The sequence below is a fragment of the Callithrix jacchus genome, chromosome 11 (genome assembly GCF_049354715.1).
Source record: "Callithrix jacchus isolate 240 chromosome 11, calJac240_pri, whole genome shotgun sequence".
NCBI classification, from domain to species: Eukaryota; Metazoa; Chordata; class Mammalia; order Primates; family Cebidae; genus Callithrix; species Callithrix jacchus.
In genome coordinates this window covers 42,516,527-42,540,007 of record NC_133512.1, presented here as the reverse complement: position 1 = coordinate 42,540,007, position 23,481 = coordinate 42,516,527, and the positions used below count along the sequence as shown (strand labels likewise).

The 23,481-nt window shown below is 35.1% G+C and overlaps 1 protein-coding gene across 3 annotated transcripts in view; it reads right to left on the bottom strand.

The window, feature by feature from the left end:
• LOC100393185 (mesenchyme homeobox 2) overlaps positions 1-23,481 on the bottom strand; it is a 339,527-nt gene that overhangs the window by 229,911 nt on the left and 86,135 nt on the right. Inside the window, exons 3-4 of one of the 3 annotated variants that reach the window (XR_013523933.1) lie at positions 14,024-14,202; positions 7,995-9,926 (exon numbers count right to left, since the gene is read on the bottom strand). The exons of 1 other annotated variant lie outside the window; for it this stretch is intronic. Coding sequence is in view for 1 of the 2 variants with exons in the window: in XM_078342638.1 (XP_078198764.1) it covers positions 14,024-14,122 (99 nt within the window). In the remaining variant the exon portion in view is untranslated. Of the gene's footprint in view, positions 1-7,994; positions 9,927-14,023; positions 14,203-23,481 lie in introns of those variants that run through there. One more of the 3 variants, XM_078342638.1, reaches the window with a different exon arrangement.

Below are 23,481 nucleotides of genomic sequence, written 5' to 3'. Positions count from 1 at the left end.
AAACAACTTTACTGCAGTCAAAATATCAATGAAGTGCCAAAATAAATTAATCTTCAGATAACCAATGCCTCAAAATAGGCACTTGTCATTCCTAAAAATATCTTGTAGAATATGACACACCAAAATCATTGAGGAAAAAAAAAGAAGAAGATATGAGAATATAGAAAATACAAAAATCTAACAATGGAGAAAGGGAATCTCTATGACAATGATGACAGGAAATTTGATGCTGACAGCTGAATTCCGGATGGACAAAATAATCTAGCGAAGTTTGTCCAGATTCTTACTCATTATTGCGTTAATTTAACTATGTGCTGAGAAAAGTTTTATTCTCTCCTTCACCAAAATTTCTTCTTTGGTATACTTGTAGGAGCCAGAGGTAAACTGTAGTAATTTGAGAGGCAACCCCAAACTCCCTTCCATGTCTTTATGGAATGCCTGGTACCTGTCTCACACCACAGCTCTACCAGATAACTGATCAGCAGTGATCCTTGTGATCCTTGTGTTTTGACACCTACTCTAGGCCACAGGCTCTGGCTTTCTCAGAAGCTAAACTTGAAATCACCCTGTAAAATCTTGGTTCAATTTATCTTCTTCAGAACACCTTTGTCTAATAATGCAAATATTGCCTTTTCTTGGGCTTGTGGAGTACTAATTATCATACTAATAATATTTCATAGTCATCTGGATTCACAGTAGTTTGTTATAATTTTGTCAAAATCCTTGAGAAAAATGAAATAAAAGGACAAAAGCTTACCAAAATATGTCTCAAAAAATCAGATGAGAGGTATTAATTACAGATAAAGTATATTTTGAGGCCATGAAAAGGAGAATCATTCTGTTGATAAAGTGTAAAACCCACAATGAAAATATAACAGAATTCAATATGCTAAATGTGTTGTTATGTGTGAACGCATACTGATAACCCATCAGAATTCATGAGATAAATGCTGTTTGGAAATTGATGGAAATATAATTGTCATGGGAAATTTGACCTTGAAAAAATAAATACACAAGAAGCATGACAAAAAATAAATATAAAGAGTTATTCATGACAAACCCATAGACAATATCACATTGAATGGGCAAAAGCTGGAAGAATTCTCTTTGAAAATTGGCACAAGACAAGGACGTCCTCTTTCATCACTGCTATTCAAACATAGTATTGGAAGTTCTGACTAGAACAATCAGACAAGAGAAAGAAATAAAGCTATTCAAATAGAAACAGAGGAAGTTAAATTGTCTCTGTTTGCAGTTGACATGATTGTATATTTAGAAAACCCCATCATCTCAGTCCAAAATCTCCTTACACTGATAAGAAACTTCAGCAAAGTCTCAGGATATAAAATCAATTTGCAAAAATCACAACCATTGCTATACAGCAACAGTAGACAAGCAGAGAGCCCAATCATGAGTGAACTCCCATTCACAGTTACTACAAAGATAATAAATTACCTAGGAATACAACTCATAAGGCATGTGAAACATCTCTTCAAGGAGAACTACAAACCACTGCTCAAGGAAATAAGAGAGGATAGAAACAAATGTAAAAACATTCCATGTTCATGGATAAGAAGAATCAATATCATAAAAATGGCCAAAATACCCAAAGTAATTTATAGATTCAATTCTATTGCCATCAAGCTACCAGTGAATTTCTTCACAGAATTAGAAAAACTACTTTAAATTCATATGAAACCAAAAAAGATCCCACATAGCCAAGACAATCCTAAGCAAAAAGCACAAAGCTGGAGGCACCATGCTACCTGACTTCAAACTATATTACAAGGCTATGGTAACCAAACCTCATGGTGCTGTTACCAAAACAGACATATAGACCAATGGAACAGAACAAAGACCTCAGAAATAACACCACACATGTAAAACCATATGATCTTTAATAAACCTGACAAAAACAAGCAATGGAGAAAGGATTCTCTATTTAATAAATGGTTCTGGGAAAACTGACTAGCTATATGCAGAAAATGGAAACTTGACTCTTTTCCTTCTTTATACCTTAAAAAAATATTAACTCGAGATCGATTAAAGACTTAAATGTAACAATCAAAACTATAAAAACTCTAGAAGAAAACCTAAGCAATACCATTCAGGACATAGGGTCAAAGACTTCATGACTATAACACCAAAAGCATTTGCAACAAAAGTCAAAATTGACAAATGAGATCTAATCAAACTAAAGAGCCTCTGCACAGAAAAAAAAAAAAAAAAAAAGCCATCATCAGAGTAAACAAGTAACCTACAGAATGGGAGAAAAGTTTTGTAATCTACCCACCTGACTAAGGTCTCATATCCAGAATCTACAAGGAATTTAAACAAATATACAAGAAAAAAATAACCAACCCCGTCAAAAAGTGGACAAAGGATACGAACAGACACTTCTCAAAAGAAGACATTTATGTAACCGACAATCATATGAAAAAAAGCTCATTATCGCTGTTCATTAGAAATATAAATCAAAACCACAATCAGATACCATCTCATATCAGTTAGAATGGCAATCATTAAAAAGTCAGGAAACAACAGATGTTGGCAAGGCACTGGAGGAATAGGAATGCTTTTATACTGTTGGTGGGAGTGTAAATTAGTTAGACCATTATGAAAGACAGTGTGGCACTTCTTCAGAGATCTAGTACCAGAAACATCATTCAACCCAGCAATCCCATTAATAGGCATATACCCAAAGGATTATAAATCATTCTACTATAAAGACACATGCACATGTACGTTTATTGCAGCACTATTTACAATAGCAAAGACTTGGAACCAACCCAAATGCCCATCAATGATAGACTGGACAAGAAAAATGTGGCACATATATACCATGGAATACTATGCAGCCATAACAAAATAATGGGTTCATGTCCTTTGCAGGAACATGGATAAAGCTTGAAGCCATCTTTCCCAGGAAACTTATGCATAAGTGGGAGTTGAACAGTGAGAATACATGGACACAGGGAGGGGAACATCACACATCGTGACCTGTTAGGGGAGGAGCGCAAGGGGAGGGAGAGCATTAGGACAAATGCCAAATCCATGTGGGGCTTAAAACTTAGATGATGGGTTGATAGTGGCAGCAAACCACCATGGCACATGTATACCTATGTAACAAACCTGCACATTCTGTATACCTATTTCATAAATAAAAGTAATATAAATATAAAAATAATGAATTTGTGTGCTACATTAAACTATCTAGATAAAATTCACATTTTAAGGAAAACATATTACTAGAATTGAACCAATAGGAAGAAAAGTTTCAGTAAACTGTGGAAGAAATTGAATTAAAATACCCAAATTACTTCTCCAAAAATACTCTAAAGCCAAATGGTTATAACGGTAATTTTTTTCAATTTTCAAGAAAGAATATGAAAAAATTTATATAGTATCATTTTCAGGATTATGCTTCTATATATGGCAAGTGAAGGCAGACTCAAAAAGCAGAATGTAAAAAGAACCTAAATGCTTTATGTAAAAAATAAATAAAATTTTAAAGAAAATGACAAACTTAGAAGAGGAGAAGAAAATTGTGAAAATATATGACAGAAATTTAGTATCCTTAATATGTAGCAGCTCTTAAAAGCAAATTAAAATTATATAGGGCATAATAGGGGAAAAGGGCAAAATACTGAGGTTTGCTCAGGTTTATATGATGGGCACACAGACTGGTTCCTCAGAAAGAATTAGAAATGACCAAGAAAGCTATAAAAAACTATTTGATAACTATTATTTAAAGATATGCAAATTACATCCACAATGACATCTAATTTTAATCTGTTTCATGAATGTCAAATACAATAATTATTATAAAGTACTGCCATAAAAGGTGGGAAATGTGAATTGCCAAAACCATCTAGGAAAGTAATCTGAAATAGTAATGGAAGAGATATTAAAGCTGACATTCTTACTATTTTTGCCCAGAAAACCCAGTGCTAGAAAATGATCTTAAGAAAATAATTATATATGCACAAGTTGATAAATAAGAACAATATGGATGTTTTCACAATAAAGTTAGTTTCATTAGAAAGTGAGAAACATTCCATATGTATATCAAAACTGATTGGTTTACATATAAGGTGTTTTATCTACATAGGAAGTTGTTTTAGCCATGAGAAATAATTCTAACAATAATTTGAAATCTTGGAAATTTCTGTAACACTGTGTAAATTAAATAGCTGAATACAAAATCACATATGTGGTACAATACCAACATAAAAATGTTTGAGTATGGATGCATGTGTTTTATGTGTATACAATTATACACGAATGTTAAGAAGGTTAAAAATTCTACAAAAAATTTAACTGTGCTTATTCCTGAGTGATGGAATTAAGAGATTTCTATTTTTTCTATTCATGTTCTACTAATATTTTTATTCAGAAATAGTAAACATTCCAAACAGCAAGCAGCATTCCTCTTCAATGGAATTGGAAAATGACAAATATGAAATGAATGGTTCTCCAAGGCATTTGATTGCTAATAGGATAGGCTTAGTCTTCCTACTGGCAGAAAAAAAAAAATCCAAAATAACCAATAAAACCTGTTCACACAACTGTGCTGACAATGATATTAATGCCTAGAACAACACAGCAGTTAACTAAGGGAAAACCATGCTGGGTTCGACTCAATGAGAACCAGAGGAGGGTAAAAGCAAATGGAAAAAGATGAAATTGACAGGAAAAGCAAATGGTAATTTCAAGCTCCCGGCCTGGGTGGGCAGTTTGGGTGGGAAACTAACCTCTCCAGAGTTTGGGTTCACTGACCACAAGTGAAACAAGGATTGGCAGAGCATGCCAGATTGAGGCAAATAGCTGTAAAAGTTTTCTGCCCTGTAAGTACCACCCTTAACCAGCAGAACAAAAGAAAACAGTGCCCAGGATTTCTCCATTCAGGAAACAAATCTAAAGAGCAGGAACTGGAGCCATGTGCCAACACTTCCCCAAGATCAGAGGCCAAGAAAATAGCATAATATCTGAAAAATAAATTTAGTTAGATTCTCGTGGAACTTTTAAACTCAACTCTTTTGAATTGTACTGTTTTGTTCTAAGGACCACTTATGAAAGAATTCTGGATATTAGTTCTATCATAAAACCGTAATAATTATTAAGTTATATTTACATGGTTATATTTACTATGGTAAATTATATGAACGATTTCTGACATACTCGAAGAAAGACCTAATCTACCTGGATTATAAACACGTTTATTCTACTTTAAATATAAACATACACACACACACACACACACACTTATAAGTACGTATATGCATATTTATTAGCTTCAATTCTTTTTTTTTTTTTTCATTAAGCCATTTAGCATTCAACCATTCAGCAAATGCTCTATAAATAAAGGACATTTACTATGCCCTAGGCCTTAAAAAGTATATAAAGTTATGTAGGTCACATGTAAACTTTTTTAAATCTAGGGAGAGGGAATAAAATATTAATATATAAATATGAAAAGGGAAGACTCTTACTTATAAGAATAAGCTAGGCTACACTATAGTAAATAACAAAAACAATGTGTTCCATCAATGGCTTCCCATAATAAAGGTTTGTCATTCATAAAAGTCTAAAGGAAGTAAAGTGGTTCTCCAGACAGATGTTCCACCACATGATGACCCAAGAATAGAGGATGCTTCTAAAACATGGCCTCCAAAGTTGCTGTCAAAGGAGGAAAGAGATGGAAGAGGTACACTGGCTCTTAAATATCTCAGAGCAAAAATGATGTGTTATTTCATTTCATTTACTACTTTTATTTGTCAGAACTCAGTAATACTGGCCTTTGGTTGGTTACTCTGTGAAGCAGACTCAGCCAATAATTTAAATCCAAGTGATTTGTTTCACAAGTAATCCTGGGAGAAATTAATAGTGAATGAGGAACACAAGATATGAAACCTAAGCAAGGAGGCAATTTCAGTCATTAGCTATGGATAGGCCATTGGATGTGGTGGAATGAACACAGATATAAAACTCAGGCATTTCTACATCTTAAAGATGAAACAGCATCAGCATCTGAAGGAAACTTGTAAAGGTGAGGGTACCAACCATTAGCAGCAAGCTGGCTGATGGGCACACAGACTGGTTACAGAGGTGAGGGACTGGGCAGAGCAACAATAGCATGCACTCTAAGTTGTAAACAAAATTCAAGAGAAGCTAGAAAGAAAGAATTGTCCTCATGAAGAGGAAATTTTGTAGTAAACACATGATGTTAAGTCTACCATGTTCGAGGCTATGTCATAGAAGTAGACAAGAACCCTGCAATAACTTGGTGATAAGATTGAAGGTTGACAATCTAATCAGTAGAAAGGTGAACATGACAATGAACAATATCAATATTGATATTAATTTTTATTGATCAAAGAACGAGTGTGTGTTTTATATATCAGATAAGTACCATAGTATTATTTCTAATAAAAGATTATGGACTAAAATTCAGATGCCAACAGTAGTTTCAAAAAGCATAGGAAATCAACTTAAAGAAGGCTATTTATTTACCTTTAGTAGAATTTTGATTTATTAGCCTTAGAGAAAAATGTCAACCACTTACTTAAAATTATACATTTATTAATGTAAATGAAGGAGGTTGCTCAGCACACTGCCTGCACAAAACAAGTTCTTGATAGATATTTTTTGGCATTTATATTACCTAAAACCAAAATGAGAAAGTGATTCCTTAGCAAGCAGAATATAATTTTCATGTATGACAGTGTTAAGCTCTTAAGAATTTCTTTTAGACTTAAACATAAGACAGGGCACCATAAAAACCCTAGAAGAAAATCTAGGCAAAACCATTCAGGAAATAGGAGTAGGCAAGGACTTCATGAACAAAACACCAAAAGCATTGGCAACAAAAGCCAAAAAAGACAAATGCGACCTAATCAAATTCCACAGCTTCTGCCCAGCAAAAGAAACAGTCACCAGAGTGAAATGGCAACCAACAGAATGGGAAAAAATTTTTGCAGTTTACCCATCTGACAAAGGGCCGATATCCAGAATTTACAAAGAACTAAAACAGATTTACAGGAAAAAAACAAACAAGCCCATTCAAAATGGGCAAAGGATATGAACAGACACTTTACAAAAGAAGACATACATGAGGCCAACAAACATATGAAAAAATGCTCATCATCACTGGTCATCAGAGAGATGCAAATCAAAACTACATTGAGATAGCATCTCATGCCAGTTAGAATGGCGATCATTAAAAAATCTGGAGACAACAGATGCTGGAGAGGATGTGGAGAAAAAGGAACACTTTTACACTGTTGGTGGGAGTGTAAAGTAGTTCAACCATTGTGGAAGACAGTGTGGCGATTCCTCAAGGCCCTAGAAATAGAAATTCCATTTGACCCAGCAATCCCATTACTGGGTATATATCCAAAGGACTATAAATTGTTCTACTATAAGGACACATGCACACGAATGTTCATTGCAGCACTGTTTACAATAGCAAAGACCTGGAACCAACCCAAATGCCCATCGATGATAGACTGGACTGGGAAAATGTGGCACATATACACCATGGAATATTATGCAGCGATCAAAAACAATGAGTTCGTGTCCTTTGTAGGGACATGGATGAATCTGGAGAACATCATTCTCAGCAAACTGACACAAGAACAGAAAAGGAAATACCACATATTCTCACTCATAGGCGGGTGATGAAAAATGAGAACACATGGACACAGGGAAGGGAGTACTACACACTGGGGTCTACTGGGGGGAATAGGGGAGGGACAGTGGGGGGTGGAGCTGGGGAGGGATAGCCTGGGGAGAAATGCCAAATGTGGGTGAAGGGGAGGAAGGCAGCAAAACACACTGCCATGTGTGTACCTGTGCAACTATCTTGCATGTTCTGCACATGTACCCCAAAACCTAAAATGCAATAAAAATAAATAAATATCTTATTATAATAAAAAAAAAGAATTTCTTTTATAATAAAAATTTGTTTTAAAACAACCTTAAGAGATAAATGATCTGATTGTGATCCAGACAGGTAAGAGAAACCTAAACTCGGCCTTCACCCCAAATCCACCACATTTCTAATTCAAGTGAAGAACACAAAGCATATTTTAAAATTCAACATCATTACAGACATAATAAGTGATCCTTAACAGAGATTTTTCTACTTATAACTTTGCAGAAATTTCTTAACACATTTTCTTTCAATCTTGATTATGTATTATTCCATGTTTTCTTCTCTTTTTTTGTTACTTTGCTCCATTTTCATGTAATTATGCTACTCATATGGTTATTTTCACATTAATGCATGCAGAGCTACTATGCTATGTGATTGTAATAAAGATGGTTCATGGCCCAGTTATTCCATTGCATTGTCTATGTAACTAACCAGTAACTAGAGAATGGCATCAACCTTAAAATATACCAACCTGGGTTTAAGCAATCATCTCAATTACAGAATTATAATTGTTGAAGGTTATAACCAAAATACTGTACTGTTTAAAAAACAAAAAAACTGAACAAACACATTAAAAACACTTCATCCATAACATTATGTCCTGAAAATTGTTCCTGACTGACTCTAATGACCTGACCCATTCAAACAAAAGAAATTCCCCAAAAAAGCAAGTATTGCTAAAGACAGATAGTAGTACTTTCCAAAGTCCTGCCAAAAATAAATCCTAAAACATTGTTCTTACGCAATTATTCCTAGAGCAGCAAGAACACAGCTCTCCACTGGCTTTAGTTGCCAAAATAAAACCCAAAGAGTTGTAAAAATCCCCAAAATTCAGTTCAACTGTTTAAAACACATTTTTGAATCCCTACTATGTGCTGAGCCCTACTAGCGTTTCAAAGTACAAAAATGTACATGGCATTTTCATGCTCATACTGGAGCAAACACATTTAATTAAAGCCGGATATCAAGTCTAGATAAATGATGGCTATCTAAAGAATATTCCCAAAGAGATCAATTAGCATTATAATTCCATCAAAACTGGTGCTTAAATAATAATTGATTATCATTTGTTAAGCTCCCATAGCACTCTATACTCTGAAATCAACCTAAATCTATGAAACTTTTACTCATTCCCACGGTGATTTTGGAAATAATGGCCCTGTTGTTTGAAGGTCTCTCATCTCTACTTACTTATCTGCAAAAAAACATCATGCACATTGAGATGCTGTTTCATTACATTTAATAGAAAGTTTACACATGGAGACTGTCCAGTCCTTTGTACATGTGCTACACTATTTGTCCTTAAGTCTAGGGATTTCCTTTACTTGGCATGAATTATAGGAGAAGTGCCTAACACCCAGACTGAGTGAGTTATTCTAGCTTATGGTGGTGTTGGAGAGAAAAGTGCATAAACCAGAGGATGTCATTAGACCAGTGACAATGGAGGAGAAAATATCCCGTGCTGACAGCCCTGCTTACTTGCAAGCTGATGGGTGTCAACCTGCAGAGCAGTACAGACAGAATGGCTTAGGAAGGGGTTTGCCGCCTCTGGCAAGAAAGGAAGTGTAACAGCAAAAAGAGAACAAAATATTGTATGTCTGTGTTTGCTCCACCTAGGAAAAGCAGACACAATGAATCTACAGTATGTGTAGAGAAGGAACTAACCACATGTATTAATACTGTCTTTGTGCCTCAGCTGTAAAACGGATTCTGGGCTTGTAGTTAAAGTGGCTGCACAGATGGGGCCTTTTCCCCTTTCTTTGCAATATTCCATATTCTAATTATGATTTGCACTGCTTCTGGCATGAAAGCAAGGCCACTGATGTGGCCCCAAGAGTAGGCATGATAAAAAGCCAGGCCCATGAACTCATGCGGCTGCTCTTTTCCACTTCCCTCTCCTCCCTCTGCTAATTCACTACGAATTTTTTTTTTTTTTTTTTTTGGAGAGCACTTGGAATTCTTCAGTCTGTCTTTGGTTCCTTTTCATTCCCTGAAAGAAAGAAGATTCAACCTTCTAAAGGAACTCAATAATTACTGGCAGGAGGAGAAGCATAGACTGATTAATAAGGTAGTACAAAAACCCTGCAAGTATATAAACTGCTAATTGCTAAATAACCAACTATAGTAAAAGAACTTGTAACGACTAAATTATCTTGGAGTCTACATAAAATCCAAGTGCAAAATCTGTATCATAGGGCACAAGCCTCCCACCTCATATGGTACTTCATTTTGGCTCTAAATGTGAAGTTGGCTAATTCTAACCTATAAAGGAATAATGCCAAAAAGTCAATAAAAATCTCTAAATACAATGTTCTCAGTCATCTTAGTTTACTTCTGTTATTGCCAGTAAAGCCTTATAAATTTTCTGTCCTGTATAAATTGGTGTTTAACTAATGAACTTTACCTTAATATTCTGTCAAACTCTTATGAAGAACAAATGTTCTTAATAAATGATTAATCATGTAAGCTATATAGTTGTAAATATAGAAAAGAATCTTACATAATTTGTACATTTTAGCTCTTTAAAATACTAACACAATTACCAAGTAACCCTTCTATTTCAGTGTCATCTTTTTAAACACTCAAAAGGAATTTTTCCTCTTTTCTGTCGGTTGCAGTCATTTTCCCCCCAGGATCTCAATAAGGCTTTTGCCATTGGGTAATCACAAGCATTGCTATACTTACTTATCAATTCATTCAGCTATTTATTCAGCAAATATTTACTGAATGCCAACTATGTTCCAGGCATTATTCTAGGAAGTACAGTAGTGCATAAAACAAAATGGAGCAAAAACTCTACCAAACAGAGGTAGATAATAGGGAAAATAAACAATTAAAATGTATAATAAGGTAGATATGAATAGATGTCATGGAAAAAATTAAGAAATGAATATATAGACAAAGAGAATGGAATATCAAATACTGTGACCAAGAAATATTTCACTGAGAAGGACAGTTGAACACATCTATCAAGAAAGACAGAAATACAGTTACATGGATTTATCAAGCAAAATCGTTCTGTAAAGCAAACAAGTACAACAGTTTTGAAGACAGATTATGAGTGAAGTATATGAGGAAGAGCAAGGTGGTGAATGTGGCCGTCAAGGTGGTGATTATCAAAGAGCCCTGAACAGACCATAGTATGTAGAACAATATAAGCTCATTGGCTTCTACTCTGCCTAGATGAGAAGACATTGGAGAGTTTGCGTAGAAGAGTGATATGTATGAATTTATGCTTTATAAATCTCTTACACTGATGATAAACTGTTGGGATGACAAAGGCAGAAATAAAGATACTAGTTAGAAGGTTATTGCAATTACCTAGGCAAGAATTGATAATTACCTAGGATGAACTATGAGCCATGAAGAGAGTACATATAGGTTGGATCATAGGTGTATTTTAAAGGTACTATGAGCAGCACTTGGTGACAGATTGGACATAGGTTTATGAAAGAAGGAGAAAGATCATCTATGACTCCCAGGATTTAGGCCTGAGAAAATGAAAATGTGGAGCAGCCATTTATGGAGATGGGGAAGACTCTTTGAGGAGCAGGTTTGGAGGGAAAGATGAAGTGTAACTTTGGACTTGATAAATTTCAGATGCTTATTGACTATCTAAGAAAAGAGGACTCAAGTTGAGGAGAGAGGCCTAAGCTGGACATATTCATTCAAATGATTTTTAAAATAATGAAAAAGATGAGGTTGTCAAAATAGTAAATACAGGGAGAAAAGAGCAGAGTCTGAGGACTGAGCCTTACTGTACTTTGGCAATTTGTGTTATGAGAGATTAAGGCAACTCCTCAAAGGAGACCAAGAAGGAGCAGACAGTGAAATAGAAAAAAGCTGTAATGTAGTATCCTGGAAGCCACATAAGGCAAATTCCAAGGAAAAGGGAGTAATCAACTGTTTCAAAATCTGGTAAAAGGTTAAGTAAGAAGGTGAATGAATAAGAACTGAGCACTGGCTTTAACGATATGGAGGCCGTTGGTATCTTTGATAAGAAAATTTTATTAAAGTGGAGTCAAAGCTTATTTAATGTTTAATAAAGAACGTAGGAGAAGAATTGGGGAGTGAATTTAGACAATGTTTTGAGAGGATTTTCTGTAACAGGAAATAAGGAAAATCAGTGGTAGCTGAATAGGATGATGGAAGCAATAATATCCTCTTTTTAGAGGTGAGAAATAAGAGCATGTTTGTAACATTCTCCTCTCCTTCTCTGGATATTAGGAACAATATCACAGGACTGGCATATAGCCCCAGTTATATCGTGAGTAATGTCATCTGTAATCCCCTCGTTATTAGGAACAATATCACGGGGTGCTTGTGCGCTTTCTATTTTGTGTAATATCCTCTCCGTTTTTGGATATTAGAAACAATACTACAGTAGTGGTGTACACTTCCTGCAATATTCAAGGTATAATCATCCTTTGTCCCCAGGATACTGGGAACTACATCACAGAAGCGTTGTACTTTGCCTGTGATATTGGAACAATCACAGAGTGTACACTTGCTTTCACAATGAGAGTAATAGGTTGACATAAACAATTCAGTAGAAAGTTTACATCTTTCTACTGAATTGTAGAAATGATACAGGGGGAAATGATACAGGAAGGAGAAGAATGTATTAAAGTATAAGAGAAAGCAAGCAGTCTCCTGCCACATGGAGAGATTGTCTTTGGATAGGAACACCCTTAAGTCATCCACTGTCCAAGAAACACATGCAAGTATGTGGTTTGTTATGATGGCAGGAGCTTGTGGAAACTCTCTTTTGAGTGTTTCTATTTAATCTGGAAGCAAGGTCATCAGCTAGGAGTTACGGTTTAGGAGAAAGTTTTAGAAGTTAGAGGAGAAAATTAAAGGTATGAAATATTTTTCAGGGAGAGTGGGAGAATGAATGATGTGAAGCACTATGATTGTCAGGTGGCATTAAGTACCCACTTGAGATTAGAGGTCATAAAGTTAAAAGAAGGCAATCATGGTTGTGTTTTTCTACAGTCATGTTTAGCAGTATAAAAGCAGATGTGGAGTAGGCAGATAGATGGATTTAATCACAGGTTAGCCAGGGAGGAAACTATCAAGACAGATACACTGTAAGGAGAGAGAGTTATTATAGTGATAGAACATAGAACATAAGGTGAGTAAATAAAAGAACCAAAAGTTGTGGTAAAGGACAATGAAAAAGTGGTATGAGCAACTGATTTCGGCCCCAGTGGGATATAGTGGGTGTGAACTGGAAAGACAAGTGGTAGTCATAGAGAGAAATGCCTGAAATTGCAATCTTTAAAGAAGTTAACATGTTGGTAAAAATAAGAAAATATACTGTATAGCCATAGTACCAATTGTCTTCTGTAGGTGGAAGGTGATAATATAAGATGAAAGGAAGTCAAAAAACTAAGAAACTGACTGAAAATAAGTTTTGAAATCAGGAATACTTTGGAGAAGAGCAACTTTTATCTAAAAACTAAACTCCTGAAGGACAGAAGCATCCTGAAGGTCAGTAAATGAGTGAAACAAGAAAGGAAGGGTAAGGTATAGTCTCATAGCATGAGCTTTAAAGCCGCAAAGATGTGTAAGTGAAAGGGAACAGATTACCTAGAAGTGGAAAGGAGCAACAAGTACATCTGCCCCATCTCCGGACCGAGGGGTAAGAGGTGTGAAAGAGAAAAGATCTACTAGTAAAGAGGTCTCCATGGGAAACAGTGATCTTAGAGAAGAACCAATGTCAATTATAGCAGTGGTTCTCAGTCTTGGCTCCTCACCTCATAAACAGACAAGATAGACAAGACAGGCCGAAAAATAAATGATGGATGCATTAACAAATTTTTTAAAAATATTTTTCAGTTTTACTGTGTAAAGTTCTTCTACAAGGCCTGCCATATGATTTAACTTAATTTTTTGGACAATTAAATTACGTGATTACTATTATTCACATCCTTTACTATACAGCAAAAAATCAAAGTCATGCATAAAGTTTATATTATTCCAGATTAATTAATCAAATGTGATTGGACAGAAAACAAATTCACTTTTGGTTAGTAATATTCTTTTCATTATTAAGTTGGAACTCTCAAACAACAATGAAGATACCTCCTTTACGTGTTGCTTTGAAGCCTGGGAGTCCAGTGTGGCACCAGCTGTAACTCTGAGATGACTGCTGACACAACTGCCGATAAGCCAGCCTGCCATGTGGTACTAAATAACCGTGCTGCAGCCATGATCTCAATCTTCCAGGCACTCCACACAAGATCTATGAATTTGGTGTCAGTCTACCATATCAATAAGAAATATTGCATTTGTTTCTTTCCTGTAACATGTGTGGTATATAGTTAATTGTACAAACAGGGCAAAGAAAATGGCAAGTGCTTAATTATAAAAGATTAAAGACCTAATTCAAAACTGTTCCTTGAGGCTAAATATTTTATCATCTTTAAATCCTTCATTTTTTCCCTCAAACAACATGTTGTGAGTGCCTGATGTATGGAATACACCTTGCTGGCGAGTGGAGTAGCAAATAGAACCTTAACTTGTGAGAGTTTATAATCTTGCTCTTGTGAAGAAACAGATTTTTTCACCACCAAAACAGGCAAGATATATATGTACCCATACAAATATAGGAGGATGAGAATACTTTTCATTTGAATATGTTCTCCTAAATGTATTTCCTGAAAACTCTTGTGAAAACTGAATATATGTAGGAGGTCTTACAAAACTTGGAATGAAGAATCCAATCAAAAACTCAGAGAAAACTAACTTTTAGGTAAATCTCCTATGACTACAAAAGTCAGAAATAAATGTTTCTGTCACCACTGACTTGGGGTCTAGGTGATTAAAATCAACTCATTTATCTTCTTTAAAAAAAAAAAGATTACTAAGAAGATAGATGAAATTAAATAAAAACAAGAGAGTCCTGAGGGTTAAAAAAAGAATGCATTTGGCCATGATTCCTCTCAGGAACAGCTAAGACAAAATAGAGTAGTGTTGCAGAAAGAAATAAAAATCCCCAGGGCAACCCAGCAAAGGAAGAAGAGGTTCTCTGAAAGTATAAATGGGTCTTTGTTGGATTTTAACAAGCCCTCAGTGGACAGATTCCTGGAGATGTCTGAAGTTCTTCATTTAATGTGAAAATACTTTACACTTTTCTTTAAACAAACAAACAAACAAACAAAAATCACCCCACTGGCAAGGAGCCAAAGCTTGCACATTTTTTGAGTCACCACAGGAAAAGAGAAAGATGAGAGAGGCCAAGCACTTCCATATTCACACTGGAGGAAGAATGTGCCCCGCTTCCCCAAGTTCTAATCCGTGGCAGTTCTGGATGCTGATTAATGAGCAGTTCCACACTCTTGGCCTTTTTGCCCCCAGCTACTGCTCTATAGTTTCAATATTCACTCCAAATCTGAAAACACCTCCTCAGTGAAGAAAGTCCTGAGATGATGTGAAGGGAATAAATGGGAAATGCAGGTATTAGCGCTACCTGGCCAGCAGGAAATTTGAAATGTATCAACTGAGATGGCCCAAAGAGTTGTTGAAATGAAAGATAAAGTTTCGAATGAGACTGCTATGTCAAGAAAATAAATTTGAATATCTTTCTGGAGGAGACAGAACGGGGTCAAAGTTAGAACTAAAAGTTTGAGTCAATGGGACACTCCATCACTTTTTTGTTGTGTCCTGCTCTGGACTGGGACTTAGCTGAGTCACAGCTGCAGGGAGGCTTTTTAGTATTTAACTTTCTGAAAAGGAATTTCTATACCATTTGCATGGCTGAGCTGGACTAGCTTATCAATGGGCTATGATTTATTTAAATATGTAAATATGGCATTAATGGACATATGTAATAATAATAAAACACCTGTATTTGCATGTGATTTACTGGGCACTGTTTGGGTTTTGTAAATATTAACTCATTTAACCTCAACAGCATGGCTATATGGTGTAAAAACTGAAGCATGGAAACTGCATGTAATTCCTCTATGGTTGCACAGCTGGGAAATGGTAGTCCTGGGATTTGATGATGGTTCCAGAGTTGGTGCTCACAAGTACTAAAATATCTGCTTTATTTTTCCAATAAAATATCTGATATGAACACTAACGATAACTTTCAAAGATGTACAGATTTTCAAGAGGAACTAACACTTTAGTATAAAGTAGACAAGGAAGGGGTATTTAAGAAGGCAAAATAGAACAGTGGTTAAGAGTTGAAACTGAGTTTGAATCTTGTCTTCTGCCCGTTTCCAAGCAGACTTGGACAAATAGAAATCTCAAGACTCAAGTTTTTCCAACTGTAGCATGGGAGCAATAACAGTAAGATTACTGATTAGGTCACATACAACTAACACAATAACATTATAGTAAAGTTTAGCAATGATTTTAATGTCTTTTATATACATTGCCCTCAAGACACCTACTAGTGAACTCACCCCAATAAAATCTAAAGTTTTCATTTATTTTACTCTCAAAATATATATTAAAAGATTTTTTTCTGTAGGCCACCAAAAATTTGAGAATGGCAGAGGTGTTCTTGGTTTTAACAGATATGAATATTATTTTAAGTACATCCAAATTTTTGACAAGCTGCAATATGAATGAAGCAAATAATTAAATTTACAAGACACTATGAAGTGGCTGTCTTAGAAACACCAGAACAAATAATGCCTCCTGAAGGAGCAAACTATTTTCACCCCAATATGTCCTTACTGTTAGAATTCTTCTAGACCTTCTAGTATATAGTTGCTGTGTCCCTGAAGCAGCAGTTACTTATAGTCAGCATTGTGGCTTATAGTACCAAAGGCAGCTTTGTGACCAGATCACCCTAAGTCACTCTGGCAGTTTGGCAGTTTCAAGCTGCCAAAGACTTGTGGTAAGAAGAATGGTAGAAGGCTTCTATAATTTAAGACCAGAGATTTTTTTTCCACTGGAGTGATTCAGTGTGCCTGGTGTGTGCACATGTGTTCCAGTACAGATGGAGACTCAAATGACTATCAGACCCTTTGGTGTGAGTTCAAATTTCCTGAAGGTGTTGGAATGTCTGTAAAACATCACATGCCCTTTTGCCTGCATTTAAAAAATATATATATTTTAATTCTCCACTGATCTGATATTTTGATTTAATTTGGGTAAGACTTGACACTGTATTTGAAAAATTGTTCACAAAAAATATTTTTGAGTTTCTGGCAGGTAGATTTTCATTAAGGAGTTATATGTGATCTGTCTATAACGAAAGACCAGTCTTTGTTTGTGTTCCCTCCCAAAAAATCTAAACTCTTTATTCTTGTTCCAGTACTATTAGTCATATTTTACAGAATTACTGGTGAGCCACTGTCATCACCCTTACAATGCATTTTTCCTATTTAAACTTCAGAATTTTTTTTCACAGAGCTTCAGGCAATGCTATCAATGCAAGAGCTGGGAATTTTTTCTAAGATTTTTGGTAATTGCAAAGTAGGTTTCTCTGATTTCCTAATTTTACACAAATCACAACTGTTAAAGTGAGAGGAAAGAAATATTCTGATAATATTGTCCATTAAATAAGTGAGTTCTGTAGTGAATGTCTTCCAATCAGCTACTCATGTATTTTAGGTAATGTCTGAGTACCAAAATGCTAAGAATCTGTGTGAGGAGACTGGAGACAGATATGACCTTAAATAGCTACCTTGTATTTTCATTTTTAATCACAAACTCAAAACACAAAAGTATTCATCAATTAAACTACCATCAGCAATTAACCTTGTAGGTAGACTGATGTGTAACTGCTTATATCACATGCTTTAAGAAGCACATATTAAAGTCCATTTGCCCTATTTATTCTCCAGCAGAGAAATTCTTGCTCCCTTTACCATGGCAGAAATTTTGCCATTAGATTCACTCTTATGGATTCCATACCAAAGATTAAATAAATGCCCTTAGCATGCCACTGTGACTATCTAATACACATTATTATAACAGTCAGCACAGGCTAGCTTATATTAAGCTAAAAAACAAACTTCAAGTCACAATAACAACACAGCAAAGATTTTTTTCTGGTTGAGACTGTATCTCTATTAGTGCAACAGAGGGCTTCTGTTCAGCATAGTCACTCAGGGACTTTCCTTACCATCATTCTAAAGAAAAAAAGGATTCCTGAGAGAGTCTTGCAGTAACAGTTGGATGTTCAACCCTCCAGAGTGACACCTATCACTTCTTCCTACAACTCACTGGCCAGTGCTAATTACATCATGCCCTACAACTGCAAATATGCCACCAAGTACATTTAATCTGTGCCTGAATTTGGGGAATGTAAAAGCATTTGCCAAGAGCCCTATTGACTTCCAACAGTTACGTCAAAGAAGGACTTCTGATTTTGAAAACAGCATTTTCCTTTTTCGCCTGAGAATTGTAAAGTGTTGGGTGAATAGAGGGAAAAGTAGAACAAGCCCCATTGGATTGAGAGGCTTCATGGGATGGAAGTGAGAAGGAGGACCCTGTTTATTCAGAAGCAAAACCCAGGTGTTAGAAATACAAAAATGAAAGGAGCAGACCAATTTACTATGCAACTTTGTTCATATCAATTTTGCTTAAAACTACATTGCTTTAATTAGGGTCCATTATTTTCATGTAAATAGACTTTAAAATCACATAAAATAATCAAAATTGTTCATTAAAAGATTGTCACCAAAAATATTGTATACATTTGTGGGGTACTACAAAGAACAAAACCAGGTTAATTAACCTGAATTAAAAATAGCTGGAATTTGAAATGTACATGCACTAAGATTTATTTATACAAGTTTCTACACATTTAGGTAAGTGTATTATAGTATTCTCTCAATTCACTAGTATGGATAACTACTTGCCAGAAAATCAGTTTTCTTTGAGTACTCTATGCAATGGCAACACTTCAGTTTGTCTATTTCATTCTGAGATGTCAGTGGCATTATAATTAATAGCACTTTTGTTTGTAGTCAACCTAAGCATTAAGTTACCCATAAATGTTAGATTACTCACTGGTTCTTAATTGTGTCTCAGTAACTAATTTCTTTTTGTTTCTGCATGGCATCATATTGTATGGATACACTGAGGTTCCTCTGTTGATGGACACTTGGGTTGCTTACAGTTTGGGGCTACTATAATAGAGACAATTAGAACAGATAGGTGCAAGTCTTTGTATGGATATGTTTTCATTTCTCTTGGATATATACCTAGAAGTGGAATAATTAGGTTATAGGAAAGTTTTTTTTTTTTTACTTTTTAAGAAATTGCTAAGCTGTTTTCAAAAGTAACTGTGCCAGTTTACATTCCTTTGAGCATTGTATGAGAGTTCCAGTTGCTCCATATTTTCACAAACATAATACAGTCAGTCTCTTTAATTTTAGCCATTCTAATAGGTGTATAATGGTATCATATTGTGGATTTAACTTTAACTTCTCTAATACTGAGCATATTTTCATATACTTATTCACCATTTGTAATCTTTTGCGAGGTAACTATTCAAGTACTTTGTTTATTCTTTGATTGGGTTATCTGTTTTGTAAGAGACTTGTAGGAATTGTTTATTCTTGACACAAATCCTTTGTCTGATAAATACGCTGTGAAGTTTCCACTAAGCGATGACTTGCCTTTTCATATCCTAACTGCAGTTTTAGAAGTGTACTTTTTTTAAAAAAAAGGCAATTTAATCTTAGCTATTGGTTTTTATAAATCAAGGAGCTGTTCTCAGAGTCGCATCCTATTCTTTGTAACTCTGAGATATTTGGCATCATTAAGATGAGAACAGTTCAAACCCGGACATCCTCATAACCACTACCACAACAACAAAGTACATTTCCTGAGTACCTAGATTCTACCAAGCAATATGCTTGGTTACTCGGATAGGAAGTGACTAAGACTGAGGCCTTCTGAAAATTATACTTTTATCTCTGCCAAACCCAGCACATTTTGGGTAATTTTCTGTGATGGCTCTGGCAACTTAAAAAATGGTGCATTAAAAAAAAGAAAATCCTTTGGGAGGCCGAGGCGGGTGGATCACGAGGTCAAGAGATCGAGACCATCCTGGTCAACATGGCGAAACCCCGTCTCTACTAAAAATACAAAAAAAAAAAAAAATTACCTGGGCATGGTGGCATGTGCCTATAATCCCAGCTACTCGGGAGGCTGAGGCAGGAGAATTGCCTGAACCCGGGAGGCGGAGCTTGCAGTGAGCCGAGATGGCGCCATTGCACTCCAGCCTGGGTAACAAGAGCAAAACTCCGTCTCAAAAAAAAAAAAAAAAAAGAAAAGAAAACCACTCACATATATTTCTAACCATCCACTTCTGTGAATCCGGCTCTTTAAATATCACATTACTGAGACAGAAAAGAAGAATCATGCAGGTGATCTCAATAGACAGCATCAAATCTCTTTCCATTCACCCCAGCTTTCAAGAATTGATTGAGCCCTGATATAGCATCACATAAAATAACTAATAAGAGGACTTATATTTTATTAGTGGGCACTTTACATATACTTTTTAAATATTAAAGCGAACAATGTATTAAAGTACACTGTGAGGAAAAATGTGTGAATTTTTAAGGTAAGATGCAGTTTCTAGAAAATTTTGTTATAGTGAATTATGTCAGTTCTACTCTGATGTACTAGAGTTCTTTAGTTATTGGCATCTGTGATTTGACTTAATAACAACTGAGTTTTAAGCCAGAGAGAGTTCCATATTTAAGTCTTGAATGGGTGCTTAAAAGTTACACATGCATAGAGTAAGCTCTGGCTTCCATATAGAGATTTTTCAAGTTAGTAAGCTCATATTAATAAGAAAAAATCAAACTAAAAGAAGATATAAAGTAGAGCAAAGATATGGATGTAAAATGTGAAAAATATTGTAAGCAAATAGTATCCAATAAGTTTAATGAATTACATACCATATTAAAGTCAAAGATTTTCAGACTGAAATTATCAACAACAGCAATAAATTTATGCTTGTTACAAGAAAATATCTAAAAATACAGCTAAGAAAATAGTTAAAAGTAACAAATAGGAGAATATTAAAAGCAGAAACCAAACTTTTAAAAAAAGCTACTCTAATGATGTTGATATCAAAGAGTTTTATAAAATGGAGATATGAGTTTAGGAAAAAAAGGAACATTTTATAGTGATAAAAAATGCAACTTACCAGAAAAATTCAACAATTCTAAATGCTTAATTATGTAGCTTTAATTTAATGATACCAAATTAACAGAAAAACAAGAAAAATCAAAAAATTAATATGGAGCATTTGACAAATTTTAACCACACACTGGGCTAGAAAACAAGGATTAAAACCCATAAAACCACAATGTGAAAATTCTAAAGAAAAGATGTACAAACAGAATCTAACAAAATATAACAACAGTAAAGTGTTCCAGTCAGGATGAGGTTATTCCAGAAATGGTAGGTTGGTTCAACATTTCAAGATGAATCAATATGTTTAGTTACCTTAACAGAATTTAAAATTCAAGAGAATTTGTGTTTATATGCATAAAAATAATTAGCCAAATAGCAACATGTATTACCTATAAATACTTTAATAAAATTGAATTTTTAAAATCTTCCTTTAAAGTATATCTATAAAAATCCATGGCAGAATATAGAATTATAAAATATTAAAAGCGTTCCACCTGAATATCTTATCAGTTCTGCTATTCAACATTCTATTGGATTCTCAAGCCATTACTTTTTAAGCAAGTTTATTTAATATGCATCATAAACTGCTATCTTTCAGTGCATGGAAAATTTTGACAGAGAAACATCTTTGTACACAAACATTAAAAATATGTTATTAGAACATATTTCTTTTTCCAATGATTTGTATTATGAGTTTGCATATGCAGCTATAAAAGGTAAGCATGCTTTCTTTTTTTCTCTCTCTTTTTTTTCTAATATATTTTTATGTGTATAGGTTTCCCGTAGACACTATAAAAAGCTAGAAAAGGAAATAAAATATATAAGAAATGGAAATAAATAAAATGTTTATTCTTCATAGAAAACCCAAAATAAGCTACATATGAATTATTATAATCAATAAGTGGGTACAAGATGCTTGCTGGATGCAAGATTGAATTAGTCAGGGTTTTTCAGAGAAAGGAAGTCAAGAGAGATTGATCCAAGTTGGCTAACTATAGTACCCAGTTGTTTGGTCAAACGCTAGTCAAGATGTTATGTGAAAGTATTTTAAGAAGTGATTAATAGTTGAATTATTAGACTTTGAGTAAAGCAGATTACCTTACACAATGTGAGCTGCATTCAATCACAAATGCCGTAAGAGTAATGGCAGGTTTTCCGAAGAAGCAATTCTGCCTCAACGTGGGGAGAAATGTCAGGTATAAGTGATGGGGGGATGGAGGCAGCAAACTACATTGCCATGAATGTACCTTTGCAACGATCTTGCATGATCTGAACATGTACCCTAGAAGCTAAAGTACAAATAATAATTTAAAAAAAAGATAGCAGTTTAGAAATGCTGCTGTTGGCTTACCCTGCAGATTTCAAATTCAGAAATGCAACAACTCTAACCTGAATTTCGAGCCTACTGGCTGACCATACATATTTCAGACTTGCTAGCCCCCAAAAACTCTGTGAGCCATTTCACTTAAATCAATCTCTCTCTTCTTCCTGGTTTAGTGCTGGGAAGGTTTACGTGTCCAATAGTTTATCCATTTCTTCCGGATTTACTGGTTTATGTGTATAGAGTTGTTTGTAGTAATCTGATTGTAGTTTGTATTTCTATGGAATCAGTTGTGATATCCCCTTCAGCATTTTTATTGCATCTATTTGATTCTTCTCCCTTTTCTTTTGGATTAGTCTGGCTAGCAGTCTGTCTATTTTGTTGATCTTTTTAAACAACCAGCTCCTGGATTTACTGATTTTTTGAAGTACAAGATGCTTGCTGGATACAGTTCTGAAGGAGAACTCTATCTCCTCCAGTTCTGCTCTGATCTCAGTAATTTCTTGTCTTCTGCTAGCTTTTGAATTTGTTTGATCTTGCTCTTCTAGCGTTTTCAATTTTCATGATAGGGTGTCGATTTTAGATCTTTCCTCGCTTCTCATATGGGCATTTATTGCTATAAATTTTCCTCTAGACACCGCTTTAAATGTGTCCCAGAAATTCTGATACGTTGTGTCTTCGTTCTCATTAGTTTCAAAGAACATCTTTATTTCTGCCTTCACTTCATTGTTTATCCAGTTATCATTCAGGAGCAAGTTGTTCTGTTTCAATGTAGTTGTGCAGTTTTGAGTGAGTTTTTTTTTTTTTGAGACAGAGTCTCTGTCTCCCAGGCTGGAGTGCGGTGGTGCAATCTCAGCTCACTACAACCTCTGTCACCCAGGTTCAGGCAATTCTCCTGCCTCAGCCTCCTGGGTAGCTGGGATTACAGGTGACCACCACCACACCCAGCTAATTTTTGTAGTTTTTAGTAAAGATGGGGTGTCACCATCTTGGCCATGTTGGTCTTGACCTCCTGACCTCATGATTCACCTGCCTCAGCCTCCCAAAGTGCTGGGATTACAGGTGTGAGCCACCACGCCTGGCATGAGTGAGTTTCTTA